The 24,476-nt window shown below is 51.7% G+C and overlaps 2 protein-coding genes across 2 annotated transcripts; one reads left to right on the top strand and one right to left on the bottom strand.

Annotated features, from left to right (window-relative positions):
- Positions 1–209: 209 nt before the first annotated feature.
- On the top strand, positions 210–8,859 carry Cib3 (calcium and integrin binding family member 3). The gene is made up of 5 exons (XM_059244479.1): positions 210–260; positions 384–469; positions 2,798–2,909; positions 6,803–6,950; positions 8,448–8,859. Exons 1-5 carry the CDS (start codon positions 210–212, stop codon positions 8,687–8,689), a joined length of 639 nt encoding a protein of 212 aa, XP_059100462.1. The 3' UTR covers positions 8,690–8,859.
- A 2,136-nt stretch (positions 8,860–10,995) lies between these two features.
- Positions 10,996–18,396, bottom strand: Hsh2d (hematopoietic SH2 domain containing). Its single transcript, XM_059244692.1, has 5 exons — positions 18,266–18,396; positions 15,407–15,496; positions 14,465–14,630; positions 13,945–14,070; positions 10,996–12,272 (listed from the first exon to the last, which is right to left on the bottom strand). The coding sequence occupies exons 1-5, from the start codon at positions 18,388–18,390 to the stop codon at positions 11,757–11,759; spliced, it is 1,023 nt and encodes a 340-aa protein (XP_059100675.1). The 5' UTR covers positions 18,391–18,396; the 3' UTR covers positions 10,996–11,756.
- Positions 18,397–24,476: the final 6,080 nt, after the last annotated feature.

The following is a 24,476-nucleotide window of genomic DNA, read 5'->3' as shown; positions in this document are numbered from 1 at the left end:
CCTCCCACGGCCCTCGTTCCTCACCTGTGGACACATTCAAATGGTTGCCCAGAGAGAGCCAGGCTGTAACCTGAGCCTCACTAAGCTTGGGGTGACGGGATGGGTGGGCGGGTGACAGCCAGGGCATCTGCTCAGACACTGTGCCTGGGTGCCCCTGAGGAGCCACCTGTAACTTCAGTTCCAGTAGACTCAAGACTGCGGTCCCCAGCATGGGCAACAAGCAGACTGTGTTCACTCATGAGCAGCTGGAGGAATACCAGGTGTGTGTGGGCGGCGGGTTCTGCCCTCTGGCACAGCCTGGTGTGGGATACAGGCAGCCAAGAGTCTCCGCAGAGCCTTGTTTGTGACATCAGGCTGTCTGCGTGGGTTTGGAGTGACTGGAGGGGCACACGGAGAGATGCAGGTCTGGGCCAAGCCAGTTTCTCTCCCCACAGGACTGTACTTTCTTCACGAGGAAGGAGATCATGAGGTCAGTGGGGAGGCGACACCCCAAAACAACTTTCTAGTCACTGCTGGACCTTTGTGCAGTCTGTTGTTTGGTTTGGTTTGAGCAGGAGCTCAGGCTAGCCTCAGACTTTCCTCTTGAGTCCTGGGGTCTCAGGTGTGTGCCACTGTAGCTGCCTGCAAGGTGTTTTTTTTTTTTTTGAATTATTATTATTGTTGTGGGGAGCATGACATGTGAGTGTGCAAATGTGTGTGCACATGTGCCAGGGTGCATGTGTAAATGTCAAATGACATTTTGTGGGGTTGATTCTTTCCTACCTCCTTTGGGTGCTGGAGACAGAGTCCAGATGGTTCAGATGTTCTCTTTCTACCATGTGGCTCTCAGGGGTCAAACTCAGGTCACCAGGCTTGGCGGCAAGTCAGCAAGCGTCTTTACCAGATGAGCCACTTCGTCATTTTGGTTCCCCTTGGTTTTTTGTTGGTGTTTTTTTTGTTTTTGTTGTTGTTTTTGTCTTTGAAACAGTTTTTCTCTGTGTAGCTCTGGCTGTCCTGGAACTCGCTCTGTAGACCAAGGGAGCCTCGAACTCACAGAGATCCGCCTGCCTCTGCCTCCTGAGTGCTGGGATCACAAGCATACTCCACCATGCTCTGTGTCTTTTGCAATATGAAGGGAGTCAAGATAGCACCGTCAAGGTTAAAGCTTTGATGTGGATGTTGCCTCCAGGTCAGTGGGCTGAGGCAGATACGGTTGGCTGAGAAGTCGCATCCTGTCACACTGGCGGAGTTTTTGTTCTGAGGAATTTGTACTTTTACCCAATGGTAGCAGGGAGCCACGGAAGGTGCTGGAGCCCTGGAGAGGCACATTGGCATTCTGAGGTTGGGAGGCCAGCTCGGAGCCGTGAGGGGTGTGAAGGTGGGTAGCTCCTGGATGGCTGCAGGTCCCTGGCCTGAGCCCAGCAGGATGGACACAAATGAACCTCCCGTGTCACCGTTCTGTCTGTTGGACCATTATCCGTGAACTTGGAGCCGTGAAACCCAAGCCGGCTGGGGTTCAGCTGTGGGGCGCTCAGGGCTGAGCCCCTCTTGTGTGGGCACAGGGCATCCATTATTGATGGGCACACCTCTCACCCATCGCCCATTGTCTGTGAGAGGACAGTTGGCAGGGTCACTTTGGCCATCATGATCAGATTACTGGTGGGGAAACTGAGGCTTGGGCATGGAGGACTTCTGTTTCCAGGGCAGACAGGCAGAGTCATGGTGAGTCTGGCATTTCGACTGGCCCAAGATTCCAGATTGCCAAACAGAGTAACCGAGACCGGGAGGAGAGAGGGACTCACTGGATACCACAAAGAAAGACAAACTCTGTGAGTCCCCAATATGGCTCAGCAAATAAAAGTCCTTGCTGCCAAGCCTGAGAACCAATTTCAGACCCCAGGGCTCACACTGCAGGAGAGAATCCACTCCCATTAGTTGTCTTCTGACCTTGATACATTGGCTGTAGCATGCACACACATGTACACATATCAATACATAACATAACTGTAAAAACACATTTAAAGGAAAGATGAACACACTCAGGGCATTGCCTGGAGGACCCCAGACAAGGGGGTGGGGCGTTTGGGACCCTTGTTCCTCCGAGAAAGTTCTTGGCAGCTTGGGGACATCAGAGATATGTCAAGGATGGGCTCTTGGAGGAGGGCACAGTGTCACCGGTGTTTTGTAGACTCCCTTTTAAAAAAATCAACCAGAAGTGGTAGCACAAGCCTTGGGGGGCTGAAGCAGGAAGAGCATGAGATAGCCTAGGCTATATATGGAGACCCTGTCTCAAAAAAAAAAAAAAGATCTGAACATTAACTGTTTGTGCCCTGCCCGACTGGGGAAAGCTGCCTCCTAGTGTGGAGAGAGTGAAGAAAGCCTGAGACTTGGGTGGAGGGGTCAGCAGAGACGGGATCCTGCTGACGTAATAATGAATTGTATAGGTTATATAGCCAGGTCCCTCAAATATTGGCTATGGGATGATGGATCAGTCATTAACGCCTCCTTCTTCTAGTTCCATCTTCCGGGTCAACTCCTATTCCTACTTGTAAGCCCAACACCAATGCCTCCTCCTCCAGGAAGCCCTTCTTCCTCCTTACCTTGTTTCTGCTTCCCCTCTGCACCCTGGCCTTGTCTGACAGGGAGACAGGTGCCTATTTCTGGTTCTGTGTGCTCCAGGGTCAGACTCTGGCCTGAGGCTCTGGGGACCCAGCGTCCTTCCTTGTGGAGTGAGTAACTGCCAGTGGATAAGAAGAGGGACAAGTCCCTTCCGCCTCTTGGCTCCCAGCCTTCCCTGGCTTCTCTCTCCCCACACCAGGCTCTTCTATCGCTACCAGGACCTGGCCCCCCAGGTGGTGCCCCTCGACTATACCACCTGTCCTGAGGTGAAGGTTCCCTACGAGCTGATTGGCAGCATGCCAGAGCTGAAGGTATGGCTGGGCTGTGGGGACAGAGGGAAAACGGAATGCAGACATCGCGTTCTTATGAGGTGGAAGCTGCTGGTGTCCCCCTTTCACAGAAAAGAAAACTGGGGCTCAGAGAGACACAGCTGCTACAAGAGAAGCAAGGTTGAAACCCGGTCGTGGGCTGGGGCGTGGTGGCACACGTCTCCTGGAGACGCAAGCAGGTCTCTGTGAGTTCGAGGCTGCTCTAGGGTACACTGCAAGTTCCAGGCCACCCACATAGTGAGCTCCTACCTCAAAATAAATAAATAAATTAAATAAAAAGAAAAAGAAAAAAAAAGGAAACAAGGAAGGAAGAAATCAGAAAGACAAAGCACTTAGTCACGAGTTGGGAAGGAGACACCAAAGGTGTGGGAGGATAAGAGAGGTGTGTGTGCCTGTGAGAGGGATGAGTGAGGGGAATGTGGGGGGATGTGTGTGAGGGGAATGTGGGGGGACGTGTGTGAGGGGAATGTGGAGGGATGTGTGTGAGGGGAATGTGGAGGCATGTGTGTGAGGGGAATGTGGGGGGATGTGTGTGAAGGGAATGTGGGGGGATGTGTGTGAGGGGAATGTGGGGGGATGTGTGTGAGGGGAATGTGGGGGGATGTTGTGAGGGGAATGTGGAGGCATGTGTGTGAGGGGAATGTGGGGGGATGTGTGTGAGGGGAATGTGGAGGCATGTGTGTGAGGGGAATGTGGGGGGATGTGTGTGAGGGGAATGTGGGGACATGTGTGTGAGGGGAATGTGGGGGGATGTGTGTGAGGGAAATGTGGGGGGATATGGGTGAGGGGAATGTGTGTATGTATGGGCAAAATGTGTGTGTGTGTGTATGTGTGTGTGCGTGTGTGTATGTGCGTGTGTGTGTGTATGGGAAGATGTGTGTGTGGAAGGGGGACGTGTTTGTGTGGTGCTCGTGGTGGTGTACGGGTGTGTGAGAGATGTGTGTGGAGGGGCTGCGTGTGTGTATGGAGATGATGTGTGTGTCAGGGGAGTATATATGGGGAGTGTGTGTGTATCGGGGAATGTGTATATGTGTGTAAAGAACCACTTGTAACTCCAGCTCTGGGGGATCTGATTCTGTCTGTGGTGTCACTCAGAGGTGATGTGTGGCACCAGTCCTGAGGAAACATGAATAGACATCTACTCACCCAGACGACAGACCAAAGTACAGATATTCCCAGAGCCCACCTTGGTGAACCAATGAGTTTTATTGGGGTCCTGTTTTGGTCACTGTTCTATTGATGTGAAGGGACACTGTGACCACAGCAACTCTTTTTTTTTTTTTTTTTTTTTTTTTTTTTTGAGACAGGGTTTCTCTGTGTAGTTTTGGTGGCTGTCCTGGATCTCGCTCTGTAGACCAGGCTGGCCTTGAACTCACAGAGATCCACCTGGCTCTGCCTCCCAAGTGCTGAAATTAAAGACACGTGCGGCCACCACCCAGTGACCAGGGCAACTCTTATTGGGGCTTGCTTACAGTTTCAGAGGTTTAGTTCATTATCATGGCAGGAAACAAGGTGGCACACAGGCAGACATGGTGCAGAAGTAGCTGAGAGTTCTGCATCCCAATCCACAGGCAGCAAGAAGGAGAGCCATTGGGCCTGGCTTGGGCCTTTGGAACCTCAAAGCCCACCTCACGCGACACACTTCCTCCACATTTCCTCCAACAAGGCCACACCTTCTAATTCTTCTCAAGTAGTTCCACTCCCTGGTGACTAAGAATTCAAATATATGAGCCTACGGGGGCTGTTCTGATTCAAACCACCACGGGTTGCTCTCAGGAGCAGAAATGACTCACAGACAGCCGCATCACCGAAGCCCACCCCAGCACAAGTGACACAGAGCTGGCATCCTGGAGCACACTGCACACCCTGCAGGTGGCTCAGCAGGTTGGAGAATGTCCCTTCCAAGTGACTCAGTTGGCCTAAACCTCTTCATGTCTGAGCCTCTTTTAAGTGGCCCAGCTTGTCTGAGAGCATCCCTCAGCAGTCCTTAGAGCATATAAGCTCTTGGAGAGGAAAGGGTTAGTGAATCTAGCTGGTTTCAGGGACTTCCTGAGGCTACTTTGTGTGCTTCAGGTATTAATGAACTACCCTGCAGGATGGAGCGTTTCTCTTCCCCTTAACCAGTGGTTCTCAACCTGTGGGTTGTGATTCCTTTGGGGGTCAAATGACTCTTTCATGGGGGTTGCCTAAGACCATTGGGAAACACAGATGTGTACATTATGATTCATAATAGTATTAAAATTACAGTTATGAAGTAGCAATGAAAATAATTTTATGGTTGGGGGTCACTACAACATGAGGAACTGTGTCAAAGGGTCACAGCGTTGGGAAGGCTGAGAACCACAGTCCTAGAGCATCTTGTTTTTCCTCCCTTTCTACATCTGTGCCTTAAGAAGTTTCCCTCAGCCGGGCGGTGGTGGTGCACGCCTTTAATCCCAGCACTCGGGAGGCAGAGCCAGGCGGATCTCTGTGAGTTCGAGGCCAGCCTGGGCTACCAAGTGAGTTCCAGGAGAGGCGCAAAGCTACACAGAGAAACCCTGTCTCGAAAAACCAAAAAAAAAAAAAAAAAAAAAAAGAAGTTTCCCTCTGTTGGGCAGTGGTGGCGCACACTTTTAATTCCAGTACTCGGGAGGCAGTGGCAGGAGGATCTTGTGAGTTGGAGGCCAGCCTGGTCTACAGAGCAAGTTCCAGGACAGCCAGAGCTATACAGAGAAACCCTGTTTCAAAACAACAACAAAGAACAAAGATGTTTCCCTCCAAGAGGGGATATAAGAAAGCACCTGTACTCACATGTACACACACACACACACACACACACACACACACAAACACACCATTAAAATTAAATAAACCTTAATTTATTTTTAATTTTATTTTGCTTTTGGTTTTTTGAGACAATCTACGTAGCCCTAAAACTCACTGCATAAATCTACCTGTCTATGTCTCCCCAGTGCTGAGATTAAATGTGTGCACCATCATACCCAACTTGCTTGCTTTTCTTCCTTCCTTCCTTTCTTTCTTTCTTTCTTTCTTTCTTTCTTTCTTTCTTTCTTTCTTTCTTTCTTTCTTTCAGCTGTTGACTGAACCCAAGGCCTTGTACTTGCTAGGCAAGTGCTCTACCACTGAGCTACATCCCCAACCGCCCCCAGCTTTATATTTTATTTTTAAAAAATATTTTATGATATGTGTATGAGTGATTTGCCAGCATGTATGTCTATACACCATGTGCATGCCTTGTGTTTTCAGAGGCCAGAAGAGGGAGTTGGATCCCTAGGAACTGGAGCTACAGATGGTTGGGAGCCACCATGTGGGTGCTGGACACTGAACCTGGGTCCTCTGGAAGAGCAGCCAGAGCTCTTACCCACTGAGCCATCTCTCCAGACCCTAAATCTAGTTTTTTTTTAAAAAAGATATTACATATGTGAATGTAATTGTCAAACAATAAGTAAAAAATTATTTAAAAACTAAAATGAGAGAAAGAGTGAGCACACACACACACACACACACACACACACACACACACACACAGGCACGCACTAAAATTAGAAAACTCAAGGAGTAGTCATGGTGGACTTGGACAGGCCCCCTACACCTACAGGATCACCATCTCGCCTCTGGAAAGAGGTACAAGCCTCAGAAAGTATCTGATTGGTTAGTTTGAGTCACATGTCCCTCAGTTATGGCTGGCAGGTGGATGTCAGCTTCTGATTGGCTTCCTTGGACCACAAGCATCTTGTGGAAGTGGAAATGGGGTGCACAGGTGAGAGCAGCCAGACTTCCTGTTCCAGACCCCTGGGTCCTGGGGAATGGGGCAGGGATGACACCTGGGGTCTGGGGAAGCCCTGAAGAGCAGATATTTGCCTTCCTGTCCCTAGGATAACCCTTTCCGCCAGAGGATTGCACAGGTCTTCTCTCAAGATGGAGATGGTCACATGACCTTAGAGAACTTCTTGGATATGTTCTCAGTGATGAGTGAGATGGCTCCACGGGACCTGAAGGCCTACTATGCCTTTAAGATTTATGGTGCGTGCAGGGTCCTGGGCTGGGAACCAGACAGAGACCATATAATGCTCATCTCCCCAGGGACTCCAATGCCCACATAGCCAGGGCCTCCACCCTATCCCAGATCTCCGTGTACACTATTCCAGCCACATTAGGCTCACCCTTTTTTGAATTTATCAAATGCTTCCAGCCTCAGGACATTTGCTCTCGCTGTGCCCTCTGCTTACAGCAACATCTACAGCTCCTCACTGGGGGATCCTATGCAGGGGCTCCACCCCTGAGCCATGCCCCCAGCCCCTCACTGGGGGATCCTACACAGGGGCTCCACCAAGCCACGCCCCCAGCCCCTCCCTGGGGGTTCTAGGCAGGGGCTCCACCCCTGAGCCATATCCCCATCTGTCTCTGTTCAGAGTGCATATAGATGTCCAGTATTTTCTGAATGACGGCATGTGGAAGAACAGCCTGGCCCATAATAGACACTTAATATGCACAAGTGAGTCAATGAAGAACAGTTGCTAAGGTATCCAATACACAGTAGGTGCTCAGTAAGTGGACCAATAAAACTCTCCCAGGCCCCAACAGCTCACAGACCCCATACATGATGATCCCTCTGTTGACTGATTCTCTTGTGCTCCTGGGCATGTCCTCGGTGTCCCTGACCTCGGCCACATCCGCCGTGGAAGTCATCAGGAGCGTGTGTGCAGCTCCGTGGGCAGGCACAGGTCTAAACACTTAAAACAACCTTTTACATTATTATTTATTTTAGCATGTGTAGGGAGAGTTAATGAATGACAAATCACTACCACAGTTGCTGGCAAGCAGTAGGTATTCAATACATACTTGATGGGTCAGTGAATGAATAAAAAGCAATTATGATGCCTGGTACATAGTATGTACTTAACAAATACTTGTTAAGTGAATAAATGCCTCCCCCCAAAAAAGTTAACATATATGCCACACAGTAGGTACCTAGTAAATATTTCTTTTTTTTTTTTTTTTTTTTTTTTTTCGAGACAGGGTTTCTCTGTGTAGCTTTGCGCCTTTCCTGGAACTCACTTGGTAGTCCAGGCTGGCCTCGAACTCACAGAGATCCACCTGGCTCTGCCTCCCGAGTGCTGGGATTAAAGGCGTGCGCCACCACCGCCCGGCTTAGTAAATATTTCTTGAATGAGTAGATATGGTGCCTGGCACACAGTGAGTGCTCAATTAGTTGACTGAGTGGATGGATAGATGAAGTTATCCCAATGGCTGGCAAACAGAAGGCACTCAATAAATGCTTGCTTAAGTAAGAGAAAATCAGTCATCGTGGTGCCTGACATACAGTGGGTGTTGTATAAGAAACAGTTGTCACGATGGCTGGGATGGCTCTCAGTGCCTAGGGTGCGAAGCTCTAGGGTCATCAGTAGGTGATCAGTAACTGGCACATGAGTTCCAGGCATCCCTGTGCAATTCCAAAGCCTGGGGACAGACATGTTCTCCTGCCACCTGGGGTCCCCAGCCCTACTGTCGGCCTCACAGACTTCAACAATGACGACTACATCTGCGCGTGGGACCTGGAGCAGACGGTGACCCGGCTGACCCGTGGGGAGCTGAGTGCTGAGGAGGTGACCCTGGTCTGTGAGAAGGTGTTGGATGAGGCAGACAGCGACCATGATGGGCGCCTGTCCCTGGAGGACTTCCAAAACATGATCCTGCGGGCGCCAGACTTCCTCAGGTGCAGGTTCAGACCCAGGGATGAGAATTCCTGCTGCGTCATCTGAGACCTCAGGGAGCTTCCCCAGATTCTGTGGCTTCAGCCCACTCTGTCTGAGAATCATAACCAGGGCATTTCCTGTGGACAGAAGCAGCGTTTCCATCAACTGCCACAGATTTTGCTGTGAACTGTCCACACAGTTGTCCTCAGCAGTTTAGAGTAGGGTCAGAGCCCCAAATGCAGGGCTGGGGGGGTGGGTGCATGGTTAACACAGAGTTGGTGGACTGTGGGCCAGGGCCACATCCATCCATTCTTATGTTTAGTTGTTTGGTTTACTTTTTCTCAGAAAAGGTCTCACTATTTAGACCTGGCTGGCCTGGAACTCTCTATGTAGACCAGACGGGTCTTGAACTCACAGAGATTCACCTGCCTCTACCTCCTAAGTGCTGAGGTTAAAGCCCTGTGCCATCAATTGAAGCCTAAACACTTCCGTTTATCAGAGGAATAAACTGAGGCTCAGAGAGGGCCGACAGCCAATCTGGGGAGAGGCGGGGGTGTGAATGCTTATCCAGATAGGTGCCTAAGATCCCCATGGAGATCTGGCATGGTGGCACACACATACCTGTAGTTGAAGCATCCAGAAGTCTGAGGCAGGAGGATTACGGTGAGTTCCAGGGCTTCCTGAACTACAGACTGAGCCAAGGTTTTCAAAACCCCAAACTAAGCAAATGAAAAACAGGTCTCTGGGGCTGGTGAGAGGGCTCAGTGATTAAGAGTGATTGCTGCTCAGGCCAAAGACCTGGGTTCTGTTCCCAGCACCCACATGGTGGCTCACAACTGCCTGTAACTCCAGTTCCAGGGGATCTGATGCCCTCTTCTGGCCTCTGCAGGCTCCTGCATGTAACATACTGCATATACTCATATCCAAGCACGTATGTGTTTGCACAAGTGTGCGCACGTGCATACACACACACACACACACACACAAATAAACAGGTAAATATTTTATAAAATATAGTGTGGAAGCCTGAGGAATGACCCCTGATGTTGACCTGTAGCCTAAGTCTCATAGGGGCAGGAGAATTACTGTCTGTGATTTCTAGGGTGTCCATATTCCTGTGGATCCCTGCTTGCCTCTGGGTCTAGAAGAGAGAGTATTGGGGACCCAGTATCTATTTTCAAGCTATCAGTGATGCCTCTATTTTCTGTACGCAGCACCTTCCACATCCGTATCTGACAGTGCCCGGAGGACAAGGCCTGACCCTCACCCATCTTGACTCTGATGTCTCTGAATAAACAGGAATCAAACCTGCCTCAGGATCTTTGCCTTTTGCTGTGTGGCCACACCCACTCTACGTTGCCATCTTCCATTCATACAACAAACTGACTTCTAGACCTCAAAGTCTAGAGGGGCAGGAACTCCACAGTTAACATATGAAGGCTGTCCAAGCCACACCATAGCTCCTTTCCAGAGGCCAACTTGAGCCCATGAGTGCCTCATTTTTCACTCACACCTCCATGTCTTGTAAATTCCAGGAGCCCAAGGTTGTCCCAGGGTCTTTGTGTAGGGCACCCGCCTTCCCGCTAGGTGGTGATCCCACCACACGGCCCAGCCACCCAGAATCTTCCCAGACCACTCACTCCAGTGATTAAAAGCATCAGGTTCTGGGGCTGGAGAGATGGCTCAGCTATTAGCAGCACCTGCTGCTCTTGCAGAGGACTTGGTCCTTGGGTTGGGTTCCAGCAGCTACGTGGTGGTGACTCTCAACTGCTTGAACCTCCCATTCCAGCAGACCTGATGCCACCTTCTGGCCACCATGGGCAACTGCACTTATGTGCACACACATACCCACATATACACATTTAAAAATGAAAATAGTTCTAGCCGGTTGGTGGTGGCGCAGGCCATTAATCCTAGCACTTGGGAGGCAAAGGCAGGCAGATCTCTGTGAGTTCAAGGCTAGCCTGGTCTACAGAGTGAGTTCCAGGACAGCCAGGGGTACACAGAGAGACCTTATCTCAAAACAAAAAAATAAAAAAAATAAAAATGAAAACAGGACAGGCCTGGTGTGGTACAACTTTAACCTCATCACTCAGGAGGCAGAGGCGGGTAGATCTCCGTCAGTTCTGGCACAGCCAGGAATACATAATGAGACCCTGTCTCGATGATGATGGTGACAGAAGCCCAGGTCCTCCCTGCCTCTTTTCTATATGCTCCTCCTGAGAAGGGATTGCTGTCTTCCCCGTCTCCCAAGTGAAGAAATGGGCCCAGAGAGGTCTATGTTCATCAAAGATCACACAGCACTTTAATGTAGGAATGCCTTCAGAGGCCACTGCGAACCCTCACCTTGGACAGATGCCTTTGTGGGTTTTTTTTTGGGGGGGGGGAGTGCATGTGCTCATGTGTGTTCTCGTGCAGGCAGATGTCAGGGGACAATTTTGGCTGTTGTTCCTCAAAGGCTGTCCACGTTGGCTTTCAATTTTTTTATTTGTTGGCATGGACAGGGGCACATGTGTGGAGGTCAGAGGACAGCTTATAGGAATCGGATCTCCTTCCACCATGGGTCCTGGGGCTCAAACCCAGATCCTCAGGCTTAGCTGCAAGTGCCTTACTGGAGTCATCTGGCCTGCTCTGATTTTTTTTTTTTTTTTTAACACTGGTCTGGAATTCACTAAGTAGGCTAATGTGGCTGAATGTGAAATGTGGAGCCCATGGATACAGATGGCTAACCCACGGTCAGAGAGGTTGGGACACAGGCCTGGCATGTGCTCTGCCCACCAAGTCACTGCGGTAATTATTTTTAAAGTTATATTTACTACGTGTGTATATCAAAACATGTATGTGGAGGTCGGAGGGCAACTGTCAGGAGTCGGGACTCACCCTCCATCATGTGAGTACCGGGGATCGAACTCAGGTAGTCACGCTTGCCTGCAAACGCCTTTACCCTCTTACCGCTGGGCCATCTCACCCGAGTCCCTAAAGAGGTACTTCTATTATTATTAGAATAATCAGGTCCCTCTGCTGGCAACTGCAGAATTCAGCCCCGTAACCTCTTTAACACAGCTCTCTGGTTGTGAGGACAGGGGTGGGGACTGGAAAGAAGAGGCCGGTGCCCAAGATAGAGGGGGCGCTGTCAGTACCCAGGGGCGAAAGGTGGTGGTGGGAGGTATTCCTCAGGTAGCCAGTCCTGGGCTTCTGGCAAGTCTACAGGTTCTGGCTTGGTTGCCTGGACCGACAGGGCCCTCACCACCTTGCCACGCCAGGCCTTGACCCCTGAGACCGCCTCCCTCCAGCTGGCAGGCCTAGAGGCTGTGAAGGTGGCTTCTCCGCCTCTCCAGGCCGGGGACTCTGAGGGGTTTTGGAGAGAGGTGGCTGCACAGGGGTCCGCGGAGTGGCGAGAGCTGTCCCAGCTGGATGCTCGAGTCATAGGGCTGCGATGCTGCGCCTCACGCCTGATGTCCCCGAGCAGGTTCGTGGCCGACAGGTGTGAAGTGAGTCTCTGTTTTACCCTCCGGCTGGTGTCTGGCAGCGTCCTCAGGCTCTTCCACAGTCTCTGTCCCGCCTCCCCAAAAAGTGCTTTTGGGGAGCAGGGGGCTGATGCAAGCTTTCCATCAGTTGCTGCAGAAAGCTTCCTTTTAGGAGCCTGGAACTGGGAACACGGAACAGAGAAGGGGAGGCCGGGGACCCAGCTGATCAGCAAAGCTCCAGGCAACCCCACAACCTTGCCTCAGGGCACTGCAGCTCCCAAGCCCGATCCCTGCCCCATTCTGCCCATTTCTGTGTGTGGCTTCACCACCGCTCCCAAGGTTTGGCAAATTTTCTCAAAAGAATTACAGCTAGGCTGGGGGCGTGGCTCAATGAATTTACCCAACATGCTTTTGGGGACGGCTTCTATTATCAACATTTGCCCCACCTTTCTCCATTGGGAGGGGGGGGTGTAGCAGATAGGATCACTAAGTACCCCTGAGGTCCCTAGCCACAGTGGTCCATGTATTGCCATTTGTCACTCTGTTCTGTAGACACACAAGCCCCAGGGCCTTTGCACACATCCCCCACTCTGGGAATGCCCCTCCTGAATCTCTGTGTCTAGCTGCCCTCATCCTCATCTCCCAGCTCCCTGAAACCCGCCTCCGGGATGTCTTCTCTGACTTGCACCCAAACAGATGTCCAAAACACCAGCTTGCTTCATGCCCACCGCTGTCAGAACTTCCCTGCAACACAGGAAGCCTGGAGTACAACATGGCCTCAACCTAAAGGCCCCACTAGCCTCGAGGAGCCACAAGGCACATATCCATCACTTATTCACCCATCTACACTGAAGATTCATTAGCTTGGCTCCTTCAAATGGTGACCTGGCCGGGCCTGGTGGTGCACGCCTTTTTTTTTTTAGATTTATTTATTTATTATGCATACAGTGTTTTGCCTGCATGTATGTCTGCACACCATAAGAAGGCACCAGATCTTATTATAGATGGTTGTGAGCCACCATGTAGTTACTGGGAATTGAACTCAGGACCTGTAGAAGAGCAGCCAAAGCTCTTAACCTCTGAACCATCTCTCCAGCCCCCTGGTGGTGCACACCTTTAATCCTAACACTCAGGAGGCTGAGGCAGGAGGATCTCTGTGAGTTTGAAACCAGCCTGGATTACATAGGGAGTTCAGGCCAGCCAGGGCTACATAGAGAGACCTTGTCTCAACACAAACAAACAAAAACTATGCCAGGTCCTCTTGGAGGGGTGAGGACAGCAGTGCAGAATGAGCCACCTGGGCCACAGGTTTGAGGGGAGAAACAGAAAGTAAAACATACACACTCAGAATAAACAAAAGCCTCTCAAGTTGGAAGTGGTTCTCTGCAGTGACCACACGGGGTGATATGTGTGGGGAAACTTAAGATCCAGGAACTAGGGAGGGAGACCCTTGAATGGCTTCTAAAAGAAGAATCCTGGAAAGTGCAATGGCCCTCTGGAGGGTCCTAGGAGGAAGGGCCTGGAGGAGAACAGCACCAAAGGTTCTCAGGGTGGCTTGATGGGTCAGAACACAAGAAGCAGCTCAGGGGGAGGGGCTGAAGTTCCAGAGTTCCTGGTTGCTTCTGATGGGGTAGAGATGGAACCCCGAGCCTTAGGCACCCCTGACAAGCACTCTATCACTGAGCAACACACAACCCGAGACCGCAACGTGGAATCTAATCCGAGTCTAGAAATCACTGGGAAGTTGTTTTTTTCTTTAATTACCTAGCTACAGAAGAGAACTCTTTCTAGAAAGGGCCTGCTCTAGCATCTTTCTCTGCCAGACCCAGGCTGGAGGTGCCACCCGGGACCTACCTCTTCAGGAGGGCAGGAAGAAGGCCTCTGAACATCTGTGGGGCCACCACCTCGGCTTTCAGCATCCTGAGCGAGGGCATTCGAGTACAGGAAGAGATCTTCGTAGTCCACGTTTGCTGGATCCTTCTGCAAGGTGTGGAAGAGATGTAGGGCTCAGACTCAGCAGTGGGAAAGGCTGGGATGGGGAGAACCCTGGTTTGGAGGCCTCTAAAAGCCGATATCAGAACCCAGGCCACGCCCACCGGGCCTCAGGGGAAGAGCCCGCCCACAGTGTCTAGGCCACGCCCACCAGCCTCGGGGATGAAAGAGCCCTGCCCACAAGTCTCAGATGGTGGAAAGAGCCCCTCCCACAGCAGGTTTAGGCCACACTCATTCATTAACTGAAAGAGCCCAGTTCACATAAGGTAAGCCACGCCCACCAGCCTCAGAGGAAAGCCATTCCTGCAGATGAACCCCTGTGGATCCCATGCTAGGGCCTCTGGCACTCTCTGGCCCCCATCTGGGGTCCCCTCGCCCCCACCTGCCCGCAGGCTTGCGTCAGCAGCTCCCCGTATGGCCGAATGGGTTTCTGCTGGTGGAAAGTGACCAGGGCGTCCAGAGAGGCGTGGGTTACGTGGTCCCCAGCAAGGATGAAAGTCCCGTGGTCCGAGAGCTTCACCATGAAGTGACGGCAGCAGGTCTGGGCTCTGTGGAGGCACTGCTGGGGTTGGGATGCAGCCACTGGGCCTAGATTTCCCCAGTTCCACGCAGGGTTTCTAAGGCCCACCTCAGGAGTTCTTGGGTGGATGAAATAAGGGGATACGAGCTAATTGCGGTGCCTGCCTGTCATCCCTGCCTTGGGAGACTCAGGGCAAGAGGATGGAGGGTTGGAAGCCAGCCTGGGCTACATGGTGAGACTCAGTCTCAACCAAACAGTACTAGCAAAATGATAGTAATCTTTTCATTTTAAAGACACCATCTCATGGAGTCCAGGCTACACTTAAACTTACTATGTAGCCAAGGAGGACCTTGAATTTCAGATCCCCCGACTCAGCCTTCCCATGCTGGGTTAACAGATGTGCACCCCATACTACACAGCCAGTTCAAGACAACCTGGCTATGAAACCCTCTTCCAAATAGGAAGACAGAGATAGAGAAGGAAGGAAAGAAGAGGGGAAAGAAGGGAGGGAGGGAGGGAGGGAGGGAGGGAGGCAGGCTTTCCTGTGAATGCTCTAAGATGCCAAAATCAGGCTGTGAGGCCCCAGGAGCTCGCAGCCCTGACTTCCCTGACCCAGACTCACGTCACTAATCTGAAGGTGAAGTGTGGAAGGAGGCAGGGGCCACCCTCAGATCTCTGCCTGCCCTATCCTCCAACCCAGGTCTCAGGTCTGCCCCGGTGTTCCAGGCCTGCACACTGGGCAGGCCCCTTATGCATGAGGTGCCTTTGTCCCTCTCCTGGGCCTAACCTCCCCCACGGCCTTACTTGTAGGAAAGGGTGTAGCCCACATGGCTGTGGCTGACTCGGATGAGAAAGGTCCCCAGAGGTTGTGACTCCAGCAGGTTCTCAGCAGCTCTGGAGAGGCACAGAGGAAGGAGATGGCTGGATATGGAGGCAGGCCAGCACAGAGGATGGCTTAGCAACCCAGGGCTCCATCTGGCTCTGGTTATGCACAGGGCTCTTACTATTGCACATGGCGCCCAGCTCTCTCGCCTCTCTGTGCGTGCCTGTCCACCCCCACCCCTCTGAACAACGCACAGAGCAACCTTGGACCCCCACGTGCATCGGGCCACCTGTACATCTCTCACTTAAGAGTGGGGTAAGTAGCCGGGCGGTGGTGGCGCACGCCTTGAATCCCAGCACTCGGGAGGCAGAGCCAGGCGGATCTCTGTGAGTTTGAGGCCAGCCTGGGCTACCAAGTGAGTTCCAGGAAAAGGCGCAAAGCTACACAGAGAAACCCTGTCTCCAAAAACAAAACAAAACAAAACAAAAAAAAGAATGGGGTAAGTTTCCCTACCCCTAAAAACAGTCAAATTTAGTTTCTATTCAAGTGTATTCCCAGGGTATCGAGGAGGAAGAAGTGAAGGGCTGATCCGGGCTGGCCAGATGGTTCTGCCAAGCCTGTCTGCCTGAATTCAATCCCTGGGATAGAAGGAGAGAACCGACTTTCACAAGCTGACCTCTGACCTCCACACACATAATAAATAAAATACAACAAAAATGTAACTATCTCGTTACAAAGAAAGAAAACTTCTGACCCAGCCACAACTGATCTAGTGTGCATGTACACGGCAAACGGTGTCCTTCAAGGGCTTTTGGGGCAAATCTTACACCTGTGTATAACTGGGCATGCATGTGACTAGAATCAGATGCATTATAGAAAAGGCATGCACCATGAGCAAGACCTATCTATTTCAAGCCTGTGAATCAAAACGGAACCACCCACAGTACACTCCCTCAGCACCAAAACGCCTTCTCTTGGAGTACACACCTTTGGTCCTAGTACTCAGGAGGCAGAGGCAGGCGGATACCTGTGAGTTTGAGGCCAGCCTATTTCAAGGACAGCCAGGCCATCAAATGTGCTACGACATACTCAGAAGTCAGAGGACAGTCCACAGAGTTGGTTTTCTCCTTGGGGGTCCCAGGAATTGAACTTGCATTGTCAAGTTTGGCTACAAGCACCCTTAACCCCTGAGCCATCTCACTGGCCCCTGCTGTCGTCAGTCTTGACAGTGTAACCCTGACTAACCTGCACCATTGCTTTGTCTTAATGAGACAGTTTTGCTGCTTTTGCAAATTCATGTGAGCCCTTACATAGGAAGCCGAGAGCCCGGGAACCTTGACCTGACCTGGGAACCCTGACCTGACCTGGGAACCCTGACCCTGACCTGGGAACCCTGACCCTGACCTGGGAACCCTGACCCTGACCTGGGAACCCTGACCCTGACCTGGGAACCCTGGCCCTGACCTGGGAACCCTGGCCCTGACCTGGGAACCCTGGCCCTGACCTGGGAACACCTGACCCTGCCATGGGAACCCTGACCCTGACCCGGGAACCCTCACCCTGACCCGGGAACCCTGACCCTGACCCGGGAACCCTCACCCTGACCCGGGAACCCTGACCCTGACCCGGGAACCCTGACCCTGACCCGGGAACCCTCACCCTGACCCGGGAACCCTGACCCTGACCCGGGAACCCTGACCTGACCTGAGAACCCTGACCTGACCTGAGAACACCTGACCCTGACCCGGGAACCCTGACCCTGACCCGGGAACCCTGACCCTGACCTGGGAACCCTGACCCTGACCTGGGAACCCTGACCCTGACCCGGGAACCCTCACCCTGACCCGGGAACCCTGACCCTGACCCGGGAACCCTGACCCTGACCCGGGAACCCTGACCCTGACCCGGGAACCCTCACCCTGACCTGGGAACCCTCACCCTGACCCGGGAACCCTGACCCTGACCCGGGAACCCTGACCCTGACCCGGGAACCCTGACCCTGACCCGGGAACCCTGACCCTGACCTGGGAACCCTGACCTGACCTGGGAACCCTGACCCTGACCTGGGAACCCTGACCCTGACCAGGGAACCCTGACCCTGACCTGGGAATCCTGACCCTGACCCGGGCACACCTGACAGGCCCTGGAGCTTGCAGCCCTGCACTCTCAGGCTGCCTTTCTTTTCTGTGGGGGAAAGGTCTCATGTAGCTCAGGCTGGCCTCACACTCACTATACAGCTGAGGATGAACTTGAACTCCTGATCCTCCACCCTCCACCTTCTGAGTACTGGGATGACATTACGCCTGGTTTATGCAGAGTGGGAACAGAACTAAGGGTTTTGTGTATGCCAGGCAAGCACTCTACCAACTGAGTTACAAGCACTCTATCAACTAAGCTACAAGCACTTTACCAATCAAGCCATAGCCACAGCCTCTGAATAAGTAAATAATACCCTGTCTTTCTTGGTGGTTTGAAGCGCTGGGTTGTGGACACTTGGAGGCCTCTGATGTTGACCCTGAAGTAGATCTCCTATCTCCCACAGCCCCTGCCTGCCTGTCCCAGATCTGAAATCCTCTTAGGTGGAGCACAGTACCCCAGGTGAAAAAGCCGGGGCTACGATCCATCTGATGCAGAGTCTAGAGCCCAGCTGTGCTATGCATCTGCTGTGTGACCTCAGGCAGGGTATCTAACCTTATCTGTTCCCATGGCCGGGAGCTAATCTGAGAATGGTGTGAACAGGGGGCTTGCCACCTGGGTACACCCCCAAATGTTCACTGTGGTTAGGGGTGACGACTAAGAAGGAGGATATGGCAGGATGGGGGTTATCATTATGTCCTTACTCTCGAGAGATGGTGCCGTGGAACCACTCCGGGATCCCGTATTGGACCAGTGGGTCCACTTGGGTGTGCACAAACCAGTCCAGCCGAGGGGGCAGTGGTGGGGGCAGCTTCCCGGCTTCTGCCATGGCATCCAAGGAAGGCGGTCACCTTGGGGGAAGAGGGAAAGTTTCTTCATACCTCACCTTATATTCTGAGAAAGGTCTGTCACTAAAGCTGGGGCTGGTCACAGAATCCCAGGAGTCCTCCCATACCCCCCAACACCCACCCCGTGCTGGGCCTTTGTTTTTCTCTGTTGTCTCCATGCCTGCTGGAAGGCACATCTGAACTCAGGCCTTAATGCTCACACAGGAAGCATTTTATGGACTAAGCGGGCTCTTGGTTTGGTTAATGAGACAAGCTAGCCTGAAACGAACCATGTAGACAAGGATGGCCTTGAACCCCCAACCCTCCTACCTCTACCTCCTTGGGTGATAGCTCCTCCTGTGTGCTGTTAATTCACACTCATGTTGGTTGGTTTACACTCAGGGTACCGCAGGGCTTTGTGGGCTGATGACATATAATGGACTTGGTCCTGAAATGCACAACAGTATTAAGTGTTAAGCTGAAGGAAAACCAGCAAGAAGCTCTTCCCGGGGCCTCAGTCACTCTCCACTCAGTCCCTAGACCTGAGCTGTGTGTGCAGTCCCCACCTCCAGCCCTGGATGATGGGCTGATCCCACAGGGAGGGGTCTGTTGACACGGGGTGGCTGTGTTGACTTTCTTCCCAGACAGCAAACTCATTCCCTGAGGTGTGGCCCAGAGGCACTCAGAGGAAAGTCATTAACCGAATCCATTAATGAACACTTGATAACCAAGCTGCACACTGTCTCTGTCTCCATTTCCTGTTCCCTCTCTCTCAGCAGGGGTTCCATGGAGGTGAACTGTCTCTTCCAGGCTAGGGTCTCCCCAGGATGAGGCCTGGGATCACCGGCATCAAAGCATCTGGAATTAGAGGCAGATTATCTGGGTTCAAATTCTACCGTACATAGCTGCTTTGTGAAGTCACACACTTAACTGCTCGAGGCCTTAACTTCTGTCCCTAGGTGACATCTTTGGAAGGGGATGGCTGGGACAAAGTACTACATAGTCAACACATTATACATTATATAGATTGCTTACACACCTGTATATATGGAAAGGTCAGAGGCGGCCTCTTTCTTTTCTGTTTTATTTTTATTTTTTGAGACAGAGTTATATAGACCAGGCTGGCCTTAGTGTAGCTAAGGATAACCTTGAACTCCTGATCATCTCACCTCCCTGTCCCAAGTGCTGGGATGACAGGCCTACTCTATTTAACCCAGTTTACACTGTGCCAGGACCCCAGGCTATTGCCACAGGGGTCTGACTTGGGAGGCTGAGGCAGGACTACCATGAGCTCAAAGCTACCAGGACGATGCTGGGAGACCCTGAATTAAAAACAAAAGGCCAAATGTGGTGATGTACATCTGCCATTTCAGTACTTACAAGGTGGAGACAGAAGGATCAGGAGTTTATAGACCACTCTTGAAAATAATAATAGTGGAGCTGAAACTCTCCTATTCTCTGGTTTTTATTTATTTTATTGCTTATTTATTTTTAAAAGGTTTTTATTTTTATTTATGTGTATGTGTGTGCTTCTCTCTCTCTGTGTATGTGTGTATAAATGTTTATCAGCCATGTGTGTGCAGGTACCACTGGAGGCCAGAAGGTACACTAGATCCCTGGAGATGGATTTACAGGTGGTTGTGAGCCTCCCAATGCAGGTGCTGGGAACTGAACTCAGATCCTCTGCAGGAGCAGTGTGCACTCTTAACTGTTTACCCTTCTCTCCAATCTCATTCTGATATTTAAAAATGTTTAGTGTAGCCGGGCAGTGGTGGTGCACACCTTTAATCCCAGCACTCGGGAGGCAGAGCCAGGCGGATCTCTGTGAGTTTGAAACCAGCCTGGTCTACAGAGTGAGATCCAGGACAGCTAGGACTGTTACATAGAGAAACTCTGTCTTGAAAAAAAAAAAAATTAGTGTGTGTGTGTGTGTGTGTGTGTGTGTGTGTGTGTGTCCAAGTGTACGGACACGCACGTGTGCAGATGTATGTAGGCCTGAAATTGACATCAAGTGTCTTCTTCATTTACTCTCCCCCTTACGTATTGAAGCAGAGTCTCTGAATAAGCTGGAGCTGGCAGCTTCCGTGAGTCTGACTAGCCAGCTGCCCTGGGGCTCTCCTGCCTCCACCTCCCACGCCGGGATGACAGGTGGCCATGGATTGCCTGCCAGACTTTACTTGGGTTCTGGGGATCTGCACTCAGGTCCTCACGACCCTCTGCCAAATGCTTTATCTACTGAGCCATCTTGTCAGCCCTCCCTTTTTACTTCCCTTTTCTTATTTCATTATTCACCATGCAGGCACAGACACCTCCATGGTGCTCCAGTTCTGACAGTATTCATGCAGATTGGAGTCCCGGTCCCCAGGGGTGCAGCAGGCAACCAAGTACACGCTGTGACAAAATCACCTACCAAGGCATCTCCCAGAATGTATCCCGTCATGAAGGGACTCTACATCTGCCTCTGTATAAAATACAGCTGAACCCAGTCATAAGCTGGCACAGAATTCTCTTTTTACCTCAGAGCACTCCTACACTTCTTTCAAGACCCAATGCAAATGTCCTTTCCTCCAGCCAGCCTTCCTGCCTCCCTTGCCTATGAAAACCCCTGGCAGTGTTCCCTCCCCTTGAGATTCCTCATTGTTCCTTCCTCTGCTGGCTCCAGCTGGATCCCAAGGAGATGGAGGGACTTTATCTCTCTGTCTTACCCTCATTAAGGCTAAGGGTATTTTCTTAGGACGCAGGGCTAGTGGGTCGATGGTTTCTTTGAAACAGGTCTCTCTATGTAGCTGAAGCTAGCCTCAAACTCATGACCTGGCCTGCCTTGGCCCCCAGAGTGCTGGAATGGCAGGTGTGGCCAACCATGACAGAGCCTGCAAACGGTTCCCTTCCCTGGTAAGCCTTTCCCTTATCTCCCAGCCCCACTCCACCCAGAGCTGGAGCCACAGAGGCTCTGCAGTTGGGGAATGTAGGGATGCAGGGATGCCGGGAGTCCAGATGTGGAGTTCAGGATGTAGGACACATACCTTGGAGAGCCTGGGCTGTGTCCTGCAGGGCTCTTGAGCGGCCGCTGGAGCCTAAGTTTCACTTCAGGGTCTGCACGTCAGAGGGGCAGGGCGGGCAGCCCCAGGCAGTTCCTGTTTCCTCCAGCAGGTGAACAAGGGCGGGACCGAGCTCAGGGCTTGTATCTATAGCTGAAGCTGATACTGGCTCCTGCCAAGGGTTTGCTCAGTACCTATTTGCTACCGGCTCCATGGATCCCCTGAGACAGCTGCAGCCCCTCCTTCCCTTTTGAGACAGTCTCATGTAGCCCAGGCTAGCCTGGAATTTACTATGTAGCTGAGGATGCCCTTGAACTCCCGATCCTCCTGCCTCCACCTCCTGAGTGCTGGCAGGCCTGTACCATCATGCCAAGATTATGCGGTGCTGGCGATGGAACCCAGAACTTCAAGCTTGCTAGACAAGCACTCTGCCAGCTGAGCTGCGTTTCCTGCCCTTATTGCAGCCCGAGGTAGTCGTCTGCCAGGAAATGGGGGTGTCGCAGTCAGAAAGTGAAAGGGGGCAAGTAGACTGCTCAGTGGGTATGGAGTGCAGGAAGAGTGTGTAGACAGAGAATAGCATGTGCAAAGGCCCTGAGGTTGGAGAGACACTGAAGGACAGACTGCACACACAGCTCTGTCTTGCCTTCCTTTGCAAAACACGCTTGAAATGACATTCTGTGTTGCCTCCAGACCAACATAAAAGCGTGATGGCTCAGGTTTATAATCCCAGCATTTAGAAGCCTGAGGCAGGAGGATTTGGGTTTTCAGGTTAGCCTGGGATACATAGGGAGACTCAAACTCAAAATCCAAACAAAACCAAAGAAAACAAAACCAGAATGACCATTTATTTTATCTTGTTTGTTTGTTTTTCTAGGACAGGGTCTCGTGGAGCCCTGGCTGGCCTGGAACCCACTATACTGAGGCTGAGGCTGCTGCGAAACCCTGCTCTTGTTGCTTCCACCTCTGGGAGTGCTGGGATCATAGGCGTGACTATGGGACCCAGCGCTTCATCATCATAGGCGAGCACCTTGCTAATTGAGCTGCAGGTCCAGTCCATGCCTGACTTCTCTCTGATTTTAAAATGAACTAAAACATTGTGTGGGGACTCCTGTGCATACCCTGGGTCCTGGGTGATGTGTCCCTTTGCCTAACAGGCAAAGCTGACTTGGCTGTGAACAGCCTGCCTCAGCCTCTCTTGGCTCCATACCAGGTGGCAAAGGTACTTTCTTCTCTCCAGGGCATCTGGAAGTTGACACCTTCTAGGATGGAGCTGGGAGCCTTTCACACACACACACACACACACACACACACACACACACACACACACACAGCTCTTCCCTGGGTGGTGTGGGCTTGGGAGTCTTTGGGCTGACAAAGGAAAACAGAGAAGGAAACCAGGGTTGTCCCCATGATAGACCCACTCAAGCAAAGGGCCCAGGGGCTCAGCTGAGTCAGTTCATCCGGGCGATTATTATGACTTAATTTGGTGCCTTTTGACTTGGCTCCAGGTGAGATGGGCTCTGATTTCACTGGCTGGGCCAACTCCCTTGACCTCTCTGATGCTCCTCACACTTGCTTGCTCTGGCCTGGTCCCCAGCTTCTCTGGTGAAGGACAGAAGTAGTGTCATCTGGTCGGACAGGTCTTCGCGGTTCTTATGTGCATGGGGCTCAGTCTCGGAGAACATGAGCTGTTTCAGCTTAGCTCTTGGGCTGCGGTCTTCCACAGGATAACATCTTCCTGTCAGCAGTTAAAGTAGAATTCCCCCACCCGCCATGTCTGTGGTTCACAAACGGACACACAGCTCCCAGAGGAAGGAAGGGGGCCGTGGCGGCCACCAAGGCAGTGTAAACAGGGATGCCTGATGGAAGGTAACGGGGACCCTGAGGCCCCTCTCCCTCTGTGTCAGCTTCTTTCGTTGACCTCATGGGGTGAGCTGGAGTGGACCATCCTCAGGGTAGGTAGCTGCAGCCAAACCACATCCGTTTGGGCCACAGACTCGGGACAGGGGGCAGACAGGGAAGGGGCAGAGCTGCCATTTTGTACTTCTCTCTGCCTAGGGCATCTGCTTCTACTCCTTCCCTTGTTCATTCATTCGTTTCACAAACGTTGGCTGGGCTTGAGTTCTGTGCAGGTACCATACTGGATGTCAAGGTTGAGGCAGAAGAAATGATGGCGTACCTCTCATCCCAGCACTTGGAGAGGTCGAGGCAGGAGGAAAGCTAGATACAGTCTGGGCTGTATCCTATCTCAAAAAAGGGAGGGTGGGCAGGGGATAGGATGGCTCAGGGGGTAACTGCACTTGCTGCCGAGCATGATGACCTGAGTTTGGTCCCTAGGAATCACACAGTGACTCCTCCTACAAGCTGTCCTCTGACCTCTGAACACATATACACACAGGAAAAAAAAATACATTTTTTAAGTTAAAAAAAAAAAAAAGGATCTACTTCTACATTGGGCTTGAGCTGTGAGCCTAGGAACCTTGGAAGACACACTCAAAACACGGCACCACACACTGGAGAGAGGGAAGTTCTGCCGCAGGCTGTAACTTGTATAAACTAATAACTTGCTGCTGCTGGGTATGATGGCCCTGGCCTTGAATGGCAGCCCTTGGGAAGCAGAAGCAGTTAGACCTCAGTTAATCCAAGGCCAGCCTGGTCTACATATCAAGAATAGGCCAGCTAGGGCTACACAATGAGACCCTGTCTCAACAAAAGAAAACACCAGAAGTTGTTGCTGAGCAACAGCGGCCAGGCACAGAAGGGTGTGTGTCCTTACAACTGGCATACAGCCAGAGCAGGCAAACGCACAGACAGAAGACACGCTACCCGGGGCAGCTCACAAGGGGGGCAACAGGAAGTAGTGCCTACTCACGGGGACTGAGCGATAAAATATACTCAAACTTGACTTTGGGGAAGATATTTTAAGTCTGTGATTGTGTTAAAAACCTGCCCAAGGCCTGGAGAGACAGCTCAATGGTTAGGACCACTGGCTGCCCTTGCTTGAATACCAGGATTTGGTTCCAAGGATCCACATGGTGGCTCACTTGTAA

This window comes from Peromyscus eremicus, chromosome 17 (genome assembly GCF_949786415.1).
Source record: "Peromyscus eremicus chromosome 17, PerEre_H2_v1, whole genome shotgun sequence".
Lineage (NCBI taxonomy): Eukaryota > Metazoa > Chordata > Mammalia > Rodentia > Cricetidae > Peromyscus > Peromyscus eremicus.
Note: the sequence above shows the minus strand (reverse complement) of the source record. Positions and strands in the feature narration are given on the sequence as shown.

Excerpts from the sequence above, each read along its gene's own strand:
- Hsh2d (XM_059244692.1), bottom strand. The coding sequence starts at position 18,390 with ATGGCAGAAGCCGGGAAGCTGCCCCCACCACTGCCCCCTCGGCTGGAC. Across the intron at positions 14,631-15,406 it reads GGCTACACCCTTTCCTACAA|AGCCCAGACCTGCTGCCGTC; the intron begins GTAAGGCCGTGG and ends GTGCCTCCACAG. Across the intron at positions 14,071-14,464 it reads TGACGCAAGCCTGCGGGCAG|AAGGATCCAGCAAACGTGGA; the intron begins GTGGGGGCGAGG and ends CACACCTTGCAG.
- Cib3 (XM_059244479.1), top strand. The coding sequence starts at position 210 with ATGGGCAACAAGCAGACTGTGTTCACTCATGAGCAGCTGGAGGAATAC. Across the intron at positions 470-2,797 it reads ACGAGGAAGGAGATCATGAG|GCTCTTCTATCGCTACCAGG; the intron begins GTCAGTGGGGAG and ends TCCCCACACCAG. Across the intron at positions 2,910-6,802 it reads GCAGCATGCCAGAGCTGAAG|GATAACCCTTTCCGCCAGAG; the intron begins GTATGGCTGGGC and ends TCCTGTCCCTAG.